Source organism: Pseudochaenichthys georgianus, chromosome 9 (assembly GCF_902827115.2).
Source record: "Pseudochaenichthys georgianus chromosome 9, fPseGeo1.2, whole genome shotgun sequence".
Lineage (NCBI taxonomy): Eukaryota > Metazoa > Chordata > Actinopteri > Perciformes > Channichthyidae > Pseudochaenichthys > Pseudochaenichthys georgianus.
The window spans coordinates 32,780,867-32,798,676 of record NC_047511.1 but is presented as its reverse complement, the minus strand read 5'-3'; the positions used below and the strand labels follow the sequence as shown (position 1 = coordinate 32,798,676).

Below are 17,810 nucleotides of genomic sequence, written 5' to 3'. Positions count from 1 at the left end.
TTTTAAAAAAAGAAAAGCTTAGCAAATGCTTTATTCTTGTACATCCATCGTATACTAGAATATTTGTATTTTGTTAACTACATATTTTCAATATATATTATGATCCTGAGACCTCGTTGTCGACCGGTATAGTATTCAGTATCTTACCTCCAAGTCTGACTGATGTTTGCTGACAGAGACACGGCCAGGCAGTCTGCACATTGTGAGTTACCAAACGTGTCACATTATGAGTCCTACCTGTGTCTGTGTACAGAAATCAGAATGTCAATCAAACCCAGAAGGATCAATTTAACAGGGGTGTTCAGTTTTCAATCCGAAGAAAGAGTTATTCCATCCAGCCAGTTGCATAAATGTATGAGAGGTTTGCATGCTTTACTTCAGCACATTCCCTCCTGACCCCTGAGAGAGCATGCAGTACTATACTACAGCATGGCTGTGCAGTATACTGTGACAAATCAGCAGAATTAACTCCTATTCTTCTGCTGTGATAGAAGAAATGTCCCCCCCCAAAAAACCTTAAAAGAAAAGGAAGCACATGCTGTTCCTACTACAGGATCTCTGCAGCCTGAATGGAAATGCCTAATAGATCCAACCTTCATGTATTTGCCTTATAATCGCACAATGGTTAGTTAGTAGTGCCCAGTAGTGTGCAGGTCCATGCATTCTATTCATTTACATCAGTACCTTCACATAAACATGTTGATCCTGACCTGTGATGTGCGGGGTTTCCATCAGGACCAGAGCTCACATGTAACTGTCCAAGACTCCTGTGGGGACGATGTATATCATGGTCAAGACTTTTAAACAAATTCTCTCTGCATCCCAAATGTTGAGGCTGAGTAACGGCCCGTCCACACTACAGCTTCGACAGCCTCAAAACAGTTTCCAACGCGTCTGCCCATTCACTTTGAATGGGGTGACATCACGTTGCCTCGCTTTTCGCCGAACTGAATTGTGGGTAGCATAGCGGTCCGTCTCCGGCGTCAGAAGTTGAACAATGTTCAACTTCTGACGCCGGAGTAGCCAGCGCCAGCCAATCAAATCCCGTTTTTGAAAATCGGACAGCTCAAGCCCTAGCCAATCAAACCGCTTCTAAGCTGGGAGAGATATCCCGCCGTTCATTTCTATATTTCAAAAAAAGATGGAGAAACTAATTATCGCCGTAGCAAATCACCCGGTTTTGTATGACCAGACCCTCTTCACCTACCGGGATACAAACCGGAGGAACCAGCCATGGAGGGAGGTGGCAGAGACAGTGGGTGAAACTGGTAGGTTTTCGCCTGTTTCGGGAGTTTATATATATATTGCTCGCATAAAATCCCCGGGGTTTTTTGCTTTGTATGTCGGGGGCGGGAGATTCATGTGATTGGTTGTTGGTCGCGTTGCTCGAATAAAATCCTCAAGCTACAGACACGCCCAGCTCCAAGCTTTTTTTGAAGCTGTAGTGTGGACGCTCCGTCAATGTTCTTGTTTTTTAGGTAACTGTTTTTAATGCCACACTGACTACTCTACAGAGAAAACTATATTACATTAACAGGTCAAATAAATGGAAGTTGATCTTTGTGCTATAGCATCAACAAATCCATTATCGTACTGCATTTTACTAACATGCAACACGTTGGAGCTTCACTAGAAGACTAAGGTTTCTGTTAACAGTGAGACACAAGGCTACCTCTACGCTGCCCTAACCCTTCTTACCCAACATTTATTAGATCTAAAAAATGTTTATTCAAGCCGATCTGTCTGTTGATGCCTGTTCAGTGTCCCGATTTAGGGTGCAGGATACAACAACTGTATATCAATATATCTACACCTTAATGTAGAGTAGTGAATGTATGGTGAATTGAAAGCCAATGTATTTTTCAAAGCTGCCCAAAAGGATTGTGCAGATGTCCGTCTTAGTGCGTGAAATGAAACCGTCCATCTTTATTTCCTCACTTCATCCTCATGTATCTGAAAATCTAGCCTATTTTTTCTATGACTAGAGTTGAACTGAAACTGCCAAAAAAGAATGTATGCAAAACATTCTGTAATACTTTCTGTACAATTCTCGTCCGGACAGCCTTGTTAACCTGCGGTAAGCTGGCGTTCATCCTTCCTATGTATGGACCATTGCTTCTATTCATTTCGAGTGACTGTTGCTCTTTTTGTACTTTGTCCATTTGTAAAATTGTTTTTAAATGTTTATACTTGATTTTCAAACTGCCTTTTTTGTACATTTAACTTTATAATCAAACAGTGCAAGCTTTCCCCATGGTGTCTTGAAGACCATATTGTTTTAAAAGTCTGCAATTGTGTGCTAGCTTTATGATAAGAAATATCAGCCTATATTGGTGGTTACAAATTATTGTGTGGGTGTGCATGTGCAATCTTTTCTAGAAAAACAAACTAAATAAATTTGATATTTTGTAATGTTTGCATGTGTGCTTTAAATGAACACAAAATACTTAATTCAAATGTTTATTAGAACATTATCAAATGTGAACATGAACTGCGTAAATCAATACACATGGTTACAAAATGTAAAAAAAACTCTTTTCTTTGGCAAAACTTAAACACGACCATGCCTTTCCATCAGAAGGCAACTTAAAGTCAGAACAAAACGCTCGCCCTTCCTCCTCCTCACTATAGATAGAAGAGCAGGTCATCCAGCTTCATGCTGGGCTCCCTGTGGATGCTCTGGCCCACCAGGAAGGCCATCTTGTGGGCGTACTGGCACGGAGCGGGCACCCTGATGATCCCCTGAAGCACAAACACAGAACATAAACCAGAGCATATCAACTCTAACAATCACTGGTTGTCCCTTAGCAATATGTTATTAGCCAATTCATGATGGTTCTAGAAAACCATTATTTTAAAGTCGATATGAAGAGAATTAAGTTACTTTTGACCAAATCCCTCAGTATTTTTGACAAATTGTCTGATATGAATTTTCTGATTAAGAGAAATGCAGAAGTTAAGAAGTCTGTTCAATTCTGAATGTAGCATTACTTCACTGCAGCTTTTAAAATCAAGACTGAACAGCGCTTACATTATTAGGATATCCAAATATTGTAAGACAATATCTGTCCTCAAGTCACCATAATAATGTTAAACTGCATCAGAACTCTGATCAGCGCAGGTTTCGAGCCAGCCTACCTGCCAGTTGTAGTACATGTGGCACAGCTTGTAGGTGAGCCGCTGCATGTGGTCAGGCTTCAGGCCGCTGCTGTCGTACACTACGTTGTAGTGGGTCGGGGCAACGCTGCCAAAGCGGACATGCTGGCTCACGATGTAGAAGTCATACCTGAAAGGTTGCAACAGTTACCTCCTACTACTGAAAATGTTTAGAATAATGCAGGGACATCCAGAAACATACCACTCTGGACGGGTGATGACTGAGTCCACCACGGTGCCTGGGGGGGGGTTGGTGGCCTTCCCAGTGACTAGGCTGAACAACCTGCAGCTGATGCGCTTCTTCACCACCACCACAGTCAGCTTGGGCCTATGACCAACAGAGGGAGAGGCCCCATCAGAAAACTGGCCATTTCTGGTATAATGAGCTCTGTTCAAGTCGTTAGGGGGCTTCCATTACCCCCACTCAACCAATCAGGGATCCTTCTCAACACATAGCCAAACATTACTTACGCCAAGTATAAAATAAAGTCTTAAGATTCAAGCCTTGTGAATGCTTCGAGAGGGCTCTTAGAGATGGAATACTCACACGTAGGGTTGGGTATCGTTTGAATTTCCACGATTCCGATTCTACTTTTCGATTCCGGTTCTTAACGGTTCTCGATTCCGATTCTTTGAGGGGCAGGGTAAAAAAATGATACATGCTTCTTCCACCAAAAAAAAAATTACATTTATTCGAGAAACTTTTACACAGGTTAGTTTAAAGTAATATTCACATGAATCAGTCTGTTTATATTCACTGCTATGTAACTTTAACCTGAGAACCACTGAAGCTACAACTTTTAAAAACAGTTCTTGTTGAGAAAAACAAGCATATCTGCCTTCTCAGGCGTACCGGGAAGAAAGGTTTGAACATTTTGAAGCAAAATGCTTCAATCTGGTGCACACGCAGAATTACTAGAGACTAGATCTAGGGGGTACAACTCTAAACACCCATATGAAGATCGGTTTACATTTTAATAATTAAATAACAAATAGCCTACATGTAACGCATTTTATTTTTGTTGTTCATTCATATCTTATTTTACTATTTTATTTATGCATATTTTTTTATCTCCAGTTTAAAACGATATGTCTGGTTTACTGTCCTATAGTATACATTGGAATGATTTCAAACTTGTTTTATCCCAATAATTATAAAAGAGTGCCTTGGAAATATGTGTTTACATAAATTGTGATCAAAACGTTTGAGACCCACTGAGATAACTTAGACTAAAGTGAACTATCTAAACACTCAAGAGTCCTTTACCTCACTGAGCTGAAGTTATCAGCCTCAGTCTGACTGGAGAGGACTCTCCCTCCACATCATTGTAGAAACATCTTCTTCTTATATCCGTTAGAGCAGCTAGCACCAGATGCTAATAACAACAGCGCCGGTTCCAGTGCACCCTCCCTTTCTCCCTCGCACTTTGGCTGTGAGCTGCGGTTGCCAGATAAGCCAACATCCCCCATTTTCATCACTTGCAGCGCCCATCGTACAGGGCAAAGGAAAAGTGTAACCGGGATGAAAAGGATGTTACATTTACTTAATTATGAATATTGTTACATCAAGGCCGAAAATTAGGATGAGCACCAACGGTCAAAACATTTGTTTTCCCTCCCAAAGCTGTCAGCGCAGCGCCTCCACAGATCTGGCGCCCTAGGCGAACATTTATAATGCCAGTGCGACGGGCCGGCCCTGGTCTCAGGTTACACTGTAGGAAATGTAGATACAACGCTACATTTCCCGCCCCGCTGCAGTCATGCAGTAGGCTACGGAGAGCGGCGAGAAACATTTCCTCAGGAATCGAAAAGCGGAACCGAAATTCACATTTCTAAATGATGCCGTTGGAATCGAAATGTTGGAACCGGTTCCGAACCGGAACCGGTTCTCGGTACCCAACCCTACTCACACGTAGTCTTGTCCCATGGACTTGATGCAGTCCAGGATCTGTGACACCTCGTAGTCGACCACGCTGTGCAGCTGGCCGTCTCCCACCCCGTCTCGGTACACAATGATGCGCGAAGGCAGGCAGTTGTTGAACTTCATGTAGTCTTTCAGAGCACCTGGAACACAAATGAAAACATTATAGCACCGAGGCCAAGATTTGATAGAAAATTAAAGCTAGGTCTATCTCTGACTATCTTCAGAGAATTCTGAAAGTAAACTTACCACACAAGGCCATCTTGAGTCCGTCCATGATTTCCTGCCCTTTGTGCTGCAGCACACACTTTGAATACCACCTTGACAGAAAATAAAAACAGCACGAGACTTATTGGTTGTGTTGTGGCACTAAATCAGAGGGAAAACATGTTAAGTGAGAAAAGAGGCTACCCCTCAGATTAGAATACACAGACACCGGAAGGCCTCTGTTATAATATGCTTTATAGTTCAATCCAATTTAAATGTCGAGACAGTAAGGTGCTTTCATAAGGATAAAAAGGCATGTTTGTTTCGCCATGCGTTCATGTACCAGAGCGGAGGCACTGGTTGTAATGTGTACATGAACAGCAAATAAATAACGCTGAATTAATTTGAGTGTTTGGTATCATGATCGTGACAGAAGAACAATGTAGAAACTTTTGAGGGGTTTGTCCGTAGAAACGTACCTGCTCATGCTTTGGTTGAGGCTGGCAACCAGAGCTCCAATGGACCTCCTCCCGGCCGAGATGTCATGGTAGCAGTCGATGCCCACAATCATCAGCTGTTTGAGCTGCAGAGAGAAGGGCAAGTTAGCAGCAAGCGTCATGTCCAAAACCACATTCATCAGTACCTTCGGGTTTCACCCAAACTTGAAACTAATGAAAAGCAGTAAATCGTCTGAATCACCCAACGAGGTGTTCAAATGTTTTGGGTTCATTATAAAAATGTGGTGGGTAACTACACAAAGGCAGGGTGCCACAGTACGAGTGCTACATTTTTAACAAATCAAAGTCATTCCGTTGCTTCTCTGTAGCCATCTGCCCATGCCTATCAGACAGGCCGCCACACGCTTTTAAATCGCTTCTTAAAACCCACCTCTTCTCCTCAGTGACGTATTAACATCTTTTAGAGTGTTGCTTTTAAATTGTCCATTGTTTTTACATGTGCCGTGTTATTTTTTGTATGTTTTGTTTCGACTGTACAGCACTTTGGTCTGGAGGTTTAAAATGCTTTATAAATATAGCTGCATTATGTTTAGTGAAACAAATAGCTGTAGCAGTTCTACTCTCTAAAACAACTTAACTCACTCAAAAACTACTATCTCGTTTTTCTAAAACACGCTTTAAGCTTTAATTTCTTCAATGTACAGATGAGTTCTTGTGCACACAACTTACAGGGATTTCCACGCTCCAGAGCTCTCCTCCGACCTTGCAAGCCATCTGCAGAGCAATTTTGGTAGCTATGGTCATGAGTGCCTGGGGTTTGCTGAGGGTCCGGGCCACCACACACTGGCTGGGGGTGGGGCAGTCCACACAGAGGTACTTCTTGATGGAGTCATACTTATCCTTCCTGTTGCTGGCGAGGACCACCACCACCTAATGTAGAAAAACAGCATGTCTCATTTAGCTTTGAAGTTACATGCTATTGGGAAAAACTGGATTTAAAAGACATCGATTCTTTCTTCCGCAACATTCAAACTGTTTTACCACCAAGTATCTGTTTTAGATTGCCATCATCCATTTCTGTAGGTGAAATATTTCCATACAACTTGTGTTTCAGCTCCTGATGATTTTATCTCCTGCCCCTCGTTCATTTTAAGGACGAACAGCCTGGCTTTGTTTGTTTGATCAAACTGATTAAAGAACAACCGATGAGTGGTCCCTGTGCATGTATTCCTTTTACAGCACAACAGATATAACTTGAGGTGCCTAATTGAGATATTGTGCAACCCTCAACTAAAGTAATACAGCTGAGTTTAAGCATGATATATTCAGTCACTCACCATCTGTGTTTGGGGTGTCACGTTGTGCTGCAGGGCTCTGAGGAGAGACTCCAATTGGTCATCATACTCGATCCTAAAGGAAAAGAACAGCTTGCAATAACTAAATGATCATAAAAATCATCGAATCAGGGCAGTTCATTTTGATGGTCACTGGTCTATAAAGTCGCTGCTTTTTGTTGCAGTGTTGTTTTGCTGAAACTCACATGACGGCTTTCTGCATGCGGATCCCGAGGGGAGCGGAGACTTTGCCGAGGGTCTGCATAAGGGACACCGCTTCATTGACGTTACGCCGGGTGTGAAACATGAACCACTTGTCAATAGGAGGAGAGCTGATGACAGGCATGCCACGCATCTCTTTGGCCCATTCAGCCATCATGGGGTTGAAGTCATACTATGGGACAAAACAATTATTTTAACCCTTTTGCAGAACATATAAATGAATACATTGAATTTATTTAGAAAAATTGATTAATGCAAACACAAGCATGTACTGTACCGATCTTGATCCCTGGAAAATCCTCTCCCCCGGGAGGACCCGACCAGTCATTTTCAGGAGTTCCCTGTCAAAGCTGAGTCCCCACTTGTCCAACTCCGCCTGAGCGTCAGTGTTCCTATGGAAACATGTTTGGGGTTCAAATCAAAGGCTGGTATCATAATGCCTCAAGATGTGGAAAATTGCACTTTTGATGTGTACAGTCGCCTCACTCAAGTAAAAAGTGTGTGTTGATTAGACCTGTTCAGCTGGCTGGCCATTCATCTCAGTATGTGTAAACAGGAATTGTCATAGCCGACAGGAAGTGTGTCATGCTTTTAAACTAAATGTTGCCAAACCTAAGAATTAAAACTACTGTTTCAATCACATTACGAAAGGAGGCAAAAAAATATCACAATTTAACAGATACTGCATTAATAGTCACTTTAATAGCCCTTTTTTATAGTTTAACGCAATGCGTCCTGAAAGATGTCAAATGTGGAATAAAACGCTGCATCCAGTTCTCTTCATAAATTAATTGGGCTTGCATCGTTGTGGCCACAAGTGCACAAATATCACCTACATATGCAAACTGGCGACAAATCTGTTGAGGCGTGACTCCCTCTGTTGTGGTTCCAATTTGGTGTGTTTGTCCAAGTCCTTCATGATGGTGTAGTCAGCTCGCATCTTGTCAGTCAAGCCTGTCAAACAAAATGAGTTTATTATCAAGTAAGGACAAATGTCACCAAATGGTTAGGCTTTACAATGGATCCAGAAAGACTAACTGCTGTCACCAATAACCACACAAGGACTTCTGAGTGCATCTTCACTTTTTTTGCTGTATTCTTGTGATCAGAAAAGTAATTAAGCCTGTTAAAACTGACAAATTGTGTAACAAGTGACCTGTTTCTGTAATAATCTCCTCATGAATAAAAACATTTGATACCATGGCTATAGCAGTGGCACACTGGAGAATAAGATGGTAACCTGTAAGGAAGCAGAGCTCTGGGATGAGCATGGCTGGACCAGGAGGAGGGCCTTGAGTGGGCCCCATCTTCTTCACATTGCTAATCAGCAGCACCTGGTTGTTATCACAGATGTCCAGGCTGTATTGCTAGGAGAACAAAGTTTGAATATCAGTGCAGACTAGAATAAGGTTGACATTTAGGTTCATAACTTACTGGTGGGGCTTTAAATAACATAACAGAAAGCAGTAAATGTTCATGTCTTTAATACAACATCTATTAAATTGTGTGTGTGGGAAGTGCATGTGTTGAGACAGAAAGCTACATCAATGACTGTTACAGTTGCTCTGATCTTTGTGTCAAGTGCATGAAACTTACAGACTTGTAGTAGTCCTTGAAGGAGACTTCTTTGTCTGCCTTTGTGAATGTGTTCATAGGAGTGTGATCCCATGCAATATCATCGATCCTGTAGGTCTTGTTGTTGTACCTATTAAAAAAAAAAAAAGGTATCAAGAGAATACTGATAAATACATAGTGGATAATCCCTTCCAAGCACAGTATTATAAATATGCACATTAATTCAAGAAAAATAAGTGGCAAATTAGGATCCTACTTGGTGAGGACTATGAGACCAATCAGCTCCTTGCCGCAGATCTCAGAGAATCGCTGATCTCCAGTCTTCTGCCTCAGGTTGACCATGAAGTCCAGCACCGTCTCACTACGCAGGACCTTGTGGCTCACGTCAGTGCACAGCATTATGGCAGACTCGTACTGCAGGATGGTTGTGGTGTAGCCTGGCCAGATGGTGAGCCTAGGACAGACATACAGGCTTAATGTGTTTCTGCCTAAAGCTATTGAAAGAAAGTAAGCCTCAACGTCTGAAGATTGCACATCAACTAAACCCTGCTATGGCTTCTTACTGGGCTTAAGTATTCTATGGAGTTGGTTTTTTTAAAAGCAGACATCAGTTTTCTTATTATATTGCATACACATGCACTTGCCATTTTGTTCTTTAAATAGGTAAAAGCTTATTTGAGTTATATACCTGTGCTGTGGGATGTTGAGTGGATCCTTGGGGTTGTAGTAGTTGCGTCCAATCTGCTGCATGTCAAGCATTCTCAGGATCCTGAAGACATTATAAAACATTTTTAAAAAAAACAGACATTTGGAGTTTCCAATAAGAAAATGGTGAAATGTATTGTTATCCAAGCCTTTAGTTTTGGAGGTAATGATTAAGTAAGTTAATTTAAGTATTGGCACATGGTACATTTCATTTGGCTGACTGTGCTTACCTTCTGAATATGATGTTGTAAAACTGAATGCACACCGGTGACGTCGGTGGCAGTTCATTTGTCAGAGTGACAGTGATCTGTACCTTTTCTCCCATCCTCGTCTCACTGTGGAGCAAAGTCTCCTAAACACAAAGCAAAAAGGTGTAAAAAAAATAATAATTACACATTAGATCGGTTGCGAACAGAAAGAATAATCGTTTAACCTCTTAAGCCCCAAGCCTGTTTTTCAGGTTTCAGGCTTGAAAATGACATTCCCAGAACAAATGACCATATCTTCCCTTCTAAAAAGGGTTAAATGAATAATCTTTTTTCTCAAAGTAATGATAAATCTGTGAGTTGGATGTAGAAAATTCAGAATCAATATAGATGTTTTTTTATTTGAAAGAAAATTCAGATTGAACATGGTAAAAAAAAACTGTAAATTATAGTGTCCGCCCAAAAAATATTTTGTACTTATAGTGAAAACTAACCTTGGATGATGGGTTAGTAGACTAAAAAGCTTTAGGAATCCAAAGTACAACATATAATAAGTACCCTGTATCAAGATTGATGCAAAACAAGTGATATTTGACCTTTTTAGACAGATTTAGCCTTTTCCTTATCTCTGGCCCCCCTTGCTGGATTTTGACATGTGACATATCTTTCTAACCGTTAGAGCCAATAGAATCGAAGGGAAATCTCCCCGCACACACTCATGTAAAAAAAAAAAGGTTGCGTCTTCGCTAGGAATGGCCTGCTCTACTATTTTAAAATGGAATTGCAGTTTTATTGCTTATAGATTATCAGAACATTCCAAAGGGGACACAGACACATTGGATTTTAACCTATGGATTAACTACATCATCGTTTTAATGCCATTGAAGACCAGTTTTGACCAGACAAAACCAAGGTAAGCCATGTTAGCGTTGTAGGCTAACTAGCGCCACATGTTTTGATGTACGTTTTTGTTGATAACGTCGCAAGTTTTTTATCTTTCAGTGTTGAGGTGGGCACCGTTAGATTCTGTGTCTTTACGATCATAAACGATGTGTTGGATGTGCAGCTAGGATAAGTAATAAGGGAGCTAGGAGTGATTTTCGGTGGAGTAATAGGTTAGCATTTTTCGCTCGGGGCTAATTCAGAGGGTCACTAGCATTGTGTTTTTAAAAAAAATAAAATGAAAAAGATCAGTTAAATTAGTTTTTTCCCTGTTATATGGATATAAAATATTCATAGTTTATTAAATATTAAGGTTCCTTAGACGTTGTTTCCTGCAAATGACACGATTTCGGCGCTGGAACCGGGTCCGTGGGGCTTAAGAGATTAAAGGTCCCATGTCATGGCCATTTCTACTGATCATAATTCCATTGTTGAGGTATACTAGTATAGGTATACGGGGAGCTGCAGCTGAGAAAAGATTGAGTGTGTGAGGAAGTCCGTGAAGACTTAACGTAACGGCTCCGCGGACTGGTCCATTTGGGTACGTCACTGTACCGAGGAAGAAAAGAGAAATCTCCAACGAGGTGTTCTGGGGCAGCATAGACAGGTATTTTCTGTGTTAGAGTTTTACTCGCTACAGGGTGTACTTTGAGGGTTTGTGACTTTGCAGCCCATTTACATGCAGGAAAACCTTCATTACACACAAGGGGACGGGTAATAACCGGAAAAGCATGACATGGGCCCTTTAATCACTGACAATAGATTTGAAAAGGTCAACATAATATCAAGATATGGCAATGATATAAGCTTTCCAAATAACAGCACTGGGCCCTGATGATGGCAATCTCTATTAATTGGTCAGATTATATTCCGTTCTTGTGTGGTGCAAGCCTTTTCTCGGACATGAGGACCGAAACAATTACAAACACATTGATTACCATCCAACAGTGAAAGTAAATAAAGATAAAAGTTGTGTAAATGTTTTTCATTTGCCGATTTAAAGTACCTTGTTCTGCAATCTTTTAGGCAAGAACAGCAGAGCTCCATCAAAGCTCCGTGCTGAGCCAAGCGTTTCCTCGTGCTGGAAGAGGAGTGCAGATCTCAGGCGACGGGCCTCCATTGGTGGGTTGAAGTCCACATGGTACTGATACAGCACCCACTGAGGGCGGGACAGGATGCGGAAGAAGTTTGCTGACAACCGGATGGCTTCACCAGATGTTCCTGAGGAAGTGTACACACAGTTAAGGAGTAATATCTCTCCACAAATTATAAAATGTACTTTTATTTATATGTTGGCATATATTTTTTGTATTGATTACTGACCAGACTTTGATTCCTTAACATGCTCCATAGCCATTCTGGTGTTAACTCCTGCATCATTAAAATCTCTGCGGCGTCCACCCCTTTCTCCAAGCTTCACCTGTTGAAATCCGGCTGAAATCTGTAGAACAGCTAACAAAAACAAATCCAGACTCAAAACTTGATTGCAAGCATTGTGATGCAATACTCAAACTTGAAAAGTTTAAAAACACATACGCAAGAATGGTGCACTCCATTGTTTCATAAGACCTAGAAATACACTGTACTTGTGCCAGTAAAACCATATCCTAACGGTTATTACTTTTCCTTGTTTGATCAATCTAATTTCCCTGAATGCAGTCCTTACCATCGCCATATTTGCTGGTCTGGAGAAGGTGTGGCCACATTTGTAATTACCTTAGAACACTTTTTTGTCATACCACATTTTTAAATGCATTGCCACAGGCTTTCAAAAAAGCACGATCATATAGGAGAAATACAGATATCACGATGTTTGACGATACCTTCTGCCGAAAAGGGACCAGGAGCACCTTTCTGTCTCCCTCTTCCGACCAGCTGTCCAGGATCAGGTGGGGGAGCTGGCTCTCCTTGAGCCAAGGACTTAAAAAAAGAAAGCAAATGCTATTATTTATGTGCAATATGTGGAGCTCTGTTCAAACTAGTATGAATATGCCAAACATATTTGCATCAAAGCAGCGTGCCTTTATTTCTAGGGATGCTCAGATCGATCGGCCGATCACATGACGTAAAATACATGACACTTTTCTCTGTGCGCGGCAAAACAAGCTCCCCAAAATAGCTTCACTAATCTGGCAGTATTTTAAGGTGTCCGAAAATGACAATAAAATAGCGGTATGCAACGTGTGTGAAGCAGAAATGCAGCTGCACCCGCAAAACACACACTAAGAGTTAGACCCAACACACGTAGCTATTTTATCTACCTCTGGAACAAGCTAAACTAGTTATAAATATATTTATTCTTCACCGTCGGGTCACTCATTACTGGATCAGTGAGCTGCATGAGATACTGACAGGCTGTCGAGAGAGAGGAAAAGAGAGCGCTTCCATTTCTCCCGTGTTATTATCCAAAGTTAATGTAAACTTGAACAATGTACTTCATTTGAATGTAATAATTATGTTGGTTGTTGTTTGTGGAAGCGCCAGTGAATGAGCCCCATTAACTGCATTTTAAACATCACTTTTAAATGGAAGATCCCCATAGGCCCCACCCACTCGATCAACCTGCATCCCCATTTATTTCCATGTCCTTACTCCAGCAACTCTAAGCAGGATTATGGAATTTATTCAGATATTATTTATACATCAGATATATATTTATTTATTTTTTACTATACATGCATTAGTCCAATGATCACAATTTTACATTAAAACAAGACACAATGAAAGAACATCTCTATTCTCTAAAGTTTTGTAATACTCATAAATGTGCTAATTGCTATTGGATGTCATTTTAGGAATCAAATTATGATTTAAGGAAATAAATGCCACTCTACTATAAACGATATGTCCAATTAAAACAGTTAGGGCTGTGGATCATCAGTACCAGGCATGATTATTCAGTAGAGGTTTTATTGCCCACCACAAGCAAAATAAGATGTACTCAAATTCCTTTAGATATTAACACACAGATATCAAAACTTGAGTTGATAGTAATCCACACTAATAATTCCTTCACTAAACATGCATATGTTGTAATAAAGTAATCTCACAATAATCAAGGAAATATACACGTTTTTGATCATGCATAAATGACCCTGAGGCCGTTTCTCAATGTCGAGTATACCTGCTGCAGAGCCATTATTTCAAGTATACTACGTCATCAAGTGGCGCTGAATGCTGGGCATTTAACATGCATTTAAACAGTCCTTCGGCGCCACTCGATGATGTAGTTTACTTGAAATAGTGGCTCTGCAGCAGGTTTACTTGACATTGAGAAACGGCCAGAGTTTACAGTACAATGCACTTACGGCTCCAGGTGCTGTAGTCTCTTGACCACGTGCCCTGCCTCGGGATTTAGCTCGTGCTCTACCAGTCATTTTCGTTTCGACAGTCTCAAATCAAGCAGCTGTTCAAAAAAAGAATACAAATATAATTTAAAAAAGTAATATATATACACACACCGTTTCATAACTATCTAATGTTCAGAGAGAAACTTGACCAATAATATATATTTAAAAAAAAAAAATGCTTTACATTAAAGGTTGGGTAGGTAAGTTTCAGAAACCGGCTCGAGTGCACTAACATTTGAAAGTAATATAATTCGCCCCTTCCTTCAGACTTCCTTACAGAGCATCTCCTCCAACTCACATGAACGCGCACATGACATCAGCAGACTGGTGAAAGTGGCCGCCTGTTGCTGGCGAGTATTGAAGTACTGCTGCAATGCACGCCCAATGACGGCACGCCCAATGAGGGCACGAGATACATTTGTGCGTGCACAAGATGGAAGGCTGACAGACAGGGCGGCAATCCAATCCGTTTAGCAGTTGTACTTTTTACAATATTACGGCTTCCACAGATGACATTTTTTAATGTATTTTTTGTCAAAGCACTTACGATATTCATTGCTATCGGGATGTTAAAAGCATTCCATGGAATATAACAAAAAGTGTATCTCGAGCCGATTTCTCAAACCCCACCTAAGCAACATATTTTCATTTTGGCAGACAAGATGGCACCTGCTATTTTCTATTAGCGCATGAAAATTAAAGACGGGGCTGCCCAGTAGTAATACCAGCTAGCTTAGCAATTTAGCTAAAATTAGCATGCCAACAGGACATAAATAATGTTGCATCCATTATTAAACATTCATGTAAGCACTGCCCTTTGCTAAACCAGCTAGCTAAGCAACGAAGCTAATATTAGCATGCTAACAAAGGCTACCGCCAAATAATGGAAGAAAATGTGTATAAAACAATAATTTTCTGACAATGCTGCATAGTGACATTAAAATAGAGTCTCACATCTTCATATCTCATGCCAAAAAAAGAACGTTTTGTTATTGTGTTCGGACAAAAACTTGTGACATAAATAAAATAGATCGTGCAAAATGTCTTAAGGAACACGTGTTTAATTTTGCAGTCAAGATGGCGCATGCTAATTAATGATCAGCATTAGCCGATGCTAAACCAGGTAGCTTAACAACGTAGCTAATATAGCATGCTAACAAAGGCTACCGCCAAATAATGGAAGGACATTTGTTAAAACGCTAATTTTCTGACAATGCTGCATCTTGACATTAAAATAGAGTCTCACATCTTTATATCTCATGCCAAAAAAAGAATATGTTTTGTTATTGTGTTCGGACAAAAACTTGTGACAAATAAAATGGATTGTGCAAAATGTCTTAAGGAACACGTGTTTAATTTTGCAGTCAAGATGGCGCATGCTAATTAATGATCAGCATTAGCCGATGCTAAACCAGGTAGCTTAACAACGTAGCAAATATAGCATGCTTACAAAGGCTATGTATAAATACATTCGGTATTCCTTCGCATATGAACCTTATATTGACATTTATAGTTATCAATTTAAGCCATGCACCAAATTCACCACAAGCTATGTTGTTCCCATGGTTGTCGACTAATGGTCAATTAAAGTTAACACAAGGCTAGGACCTCATGGGCGACGATATAATTTCTATAAGCAATACATCTGAACTTCGGCAAAAAATCTGATTCAGACATAACATTTAATGTCAATATCACCGTACGATGTATACGTTTTAATGTATTTAGTGTAATACTCACTTTTAAAGACAAGCTCCTTACACCGGACTACTCGATGAAAGAAATGGTCCGACAGGTGCATCTACAAATGAGGCGCAATTTCTTTATAGGCCTGTTTACTGCAAAGATGAATACGCTTACAAAGATCTTTAATAATTCATCCAACTCTTATTCATTTAACATACGGCATAAATACCTATTAATGTTTTATATTTCGAAATAAATCAAATAAAGACCTTTTTCAAGGGTTACTTACATAATTAATCTAAAAGAGCCTATGGACTACTTTTTTTAAGCGCATTGATCTGTTTAACCTTGTGCTGTTGTGTCTGCACTTTTTTATAGTGCTATCTTAATTGTGACCACTAGATGCCAGTATAGCCCACACAGTATACAGACTAACAAACGAAATAATAATAATAATGAAGCAATGTTACACTTACTGAAGTACTTATAAGCATCAAACTGACAAACAATTGAGATTTTCACTTATGTGTAAACCACAACAATAGTGAAAATTGCGACTCTCTGTATAGGCTTATAATGCCATATGATCTTCAGTTTTTGAACATTAAAACTGTTGTGAAATGTAACTAAGTAGCCCACATGTAATCAAGTGCTTTATTTAAGTACAAATACAAGCCTTTTAACTTTACTATAGTTTTTCCACTCAATTCAGCTCGATACCTCTGCTATGGTACATCCCAGAGGCAAATGTAAATGCTTTTTATTCTGACAGCTTTATTTATTATTATTTATAACATCCTTTCTAAAAAAATTCAAGGATAAATAGTTCCTCTCTGTGTTGATAAAACCTTTCTACGTCTTATGCTAAACAAACTATTTAAAAAATGTGGGTCAGCTTTAAAAGTAAAATATTTTAAAACTTTAACGCTTACATAAGGTACGTTTTTATTTTATAATGAAATGTGACACGCCATGTATATTTTATAGTTTTTACGGTAAAGCTTCAAGGATCAATTGCAGTCATTGTGAGCAAGGATCCATCACAGATCGTGTTATTAATTGTTGAATGTGTATCTACTGTATGTACATTTATTTACTTATTTTTATAATTTATTTGTATTTATTTTATTGCTTTCTTGAATCTGTAGCTGCTTTAACAAGTAAATGTGCCCTGTTAGGAGCCATACAGTTCTTATAAATAAAGTCCTATGTAATCTTATCCTATTTATGCCTGTCAGTAAGGCCTAAATGGATTCAGGCTGAGAGTAGGAATCAAAATACAGTAGGCCATGATTATTCTTAAAAATATTGACTATAGATTGAATAAAATGTTGAAACTATTTGATGATGATGTCTAAGATTAATTAACACTTGATTATCTAAAGGCTTTCTCTAAGACTTGGGCCTTTTGTATTGATTTTTTATTTCACTAATCTGTCTAATTTAACTTGTGACCATGATGAATATTGAAGGATTTATAGATGTACGTGTTAAGAATGCTTTAATAAAATCATCATATAATCTTATTACAAGGAATTATTTCTTTACAAATGTTTCCTCTTTTCTCCACATTTCTCGGAGGGCTTTTTCAGAAAGATATCTGCAATGACTGAGAAGTAAGAGTGATTACAGATTCAGAGCAGTAGTGTCATCAAGCATTATTGTGGGGTACAAAGGTAAAAAGTCACAAGGAGAGTGAAATAAAACACATCAATCTAATAGGTTGTATGTATGAGCATAAAAGTTACACACATCATTTTGCTAAATCCTGAACAATATGACATAAAACGCCCCACAACTGTGATAGCTTTGATAACATAAAAAACACACTATCTCTTAAAAAACAACAAAGGCCACTGAACTAGAGTCAGAATGAAATAAAAAGGATGAAAATGTTGCCGGTGGGCCGCAAGCTGAGCAGTGGGAGGCTGAGGAAGGTGAACCCTGCCAGGGACGTTGATGAATGCACTTCAGGCTTCAAGCTCGCCCCCAGTGGTAATAATAATAATAATACCTTAATTTTATATAGTGCTTTTCCGAACCCAAAG

General features: G+C 39.7%; 1 protein-coding gene across 1 annotated transcript; it reads right to left on the bottom strand.

The window, feature by feature from the left end:
• Window positions 1-2,446: 2,446 nt before the first annotated feature.
• piwil1 (piwi-like RNA-mediated gene silencing 1) lies at window positions 2,447-15,960 on the bottom strand. Its single transcript, XM_034091180.2, has 21 exons — window positions 15,817-15,960; window positions 14,035-14,132; window positions 12,550-12,646; window positions 12,050-12,178; window positions 11,733-11,947; window positions 9,809-9,930; window positions 9,562-9,642; window positions 9,130-9,327; window positions 8,895-9,003; window positions 8,539-8,665; window positions 8,135-8,252; window positions 7,576-7,690; window positions 7,283-7,470; window positions 7,080-7,152; window positions 6,472-6,672; window positions 5,764-5,867; window positions 5,327-5,397; window positions 5,067-5,220; window positions 3,359-3,484; window positions 3,139-3,286; window positions 2,447-2,742 (listed from the first exon to the last, which is right to left on the bottom strand). Exons 2-21 carry the CDS (start codon window positions 14,101-14,103, stop codon window positions 2,626-2,628), a joined length of 2,562 nt encoding a protein of 853 aa, XP_033947071.1. The 5' UTR covers window positions 14,104-14,132; window positions 15,817-15,960; the 3' UTR covers window positions 2,447-2,625.
• Between the last annotated feature and the right edge of the window lie 1,850 nt (window positions 15,961-17,810).

Coding starts and splice junctions, on each gene's coding strand:
- piwil1 (XM_034091180.2), bottom strand. CDS start 14,103: ATGACTGGTAGAGCACGAGCTAAATCCCGAGGCAGGGCACGTGGTCAA. Junction 12,179..12,549: donor TGGTCCCTTTTCGGCAGAAG/GTATCGTCAAAC, acceptor TGTTTTTGTTAG/CTGTTCTACAGATTTCAGCC. Junction 7,691..8,134: donor TTTGTCGCCAGTTTGCATAT/GTAGGTGATATT, acceptor ATGTTTCCATAG/GAACACTGACGCTCAGGCGG.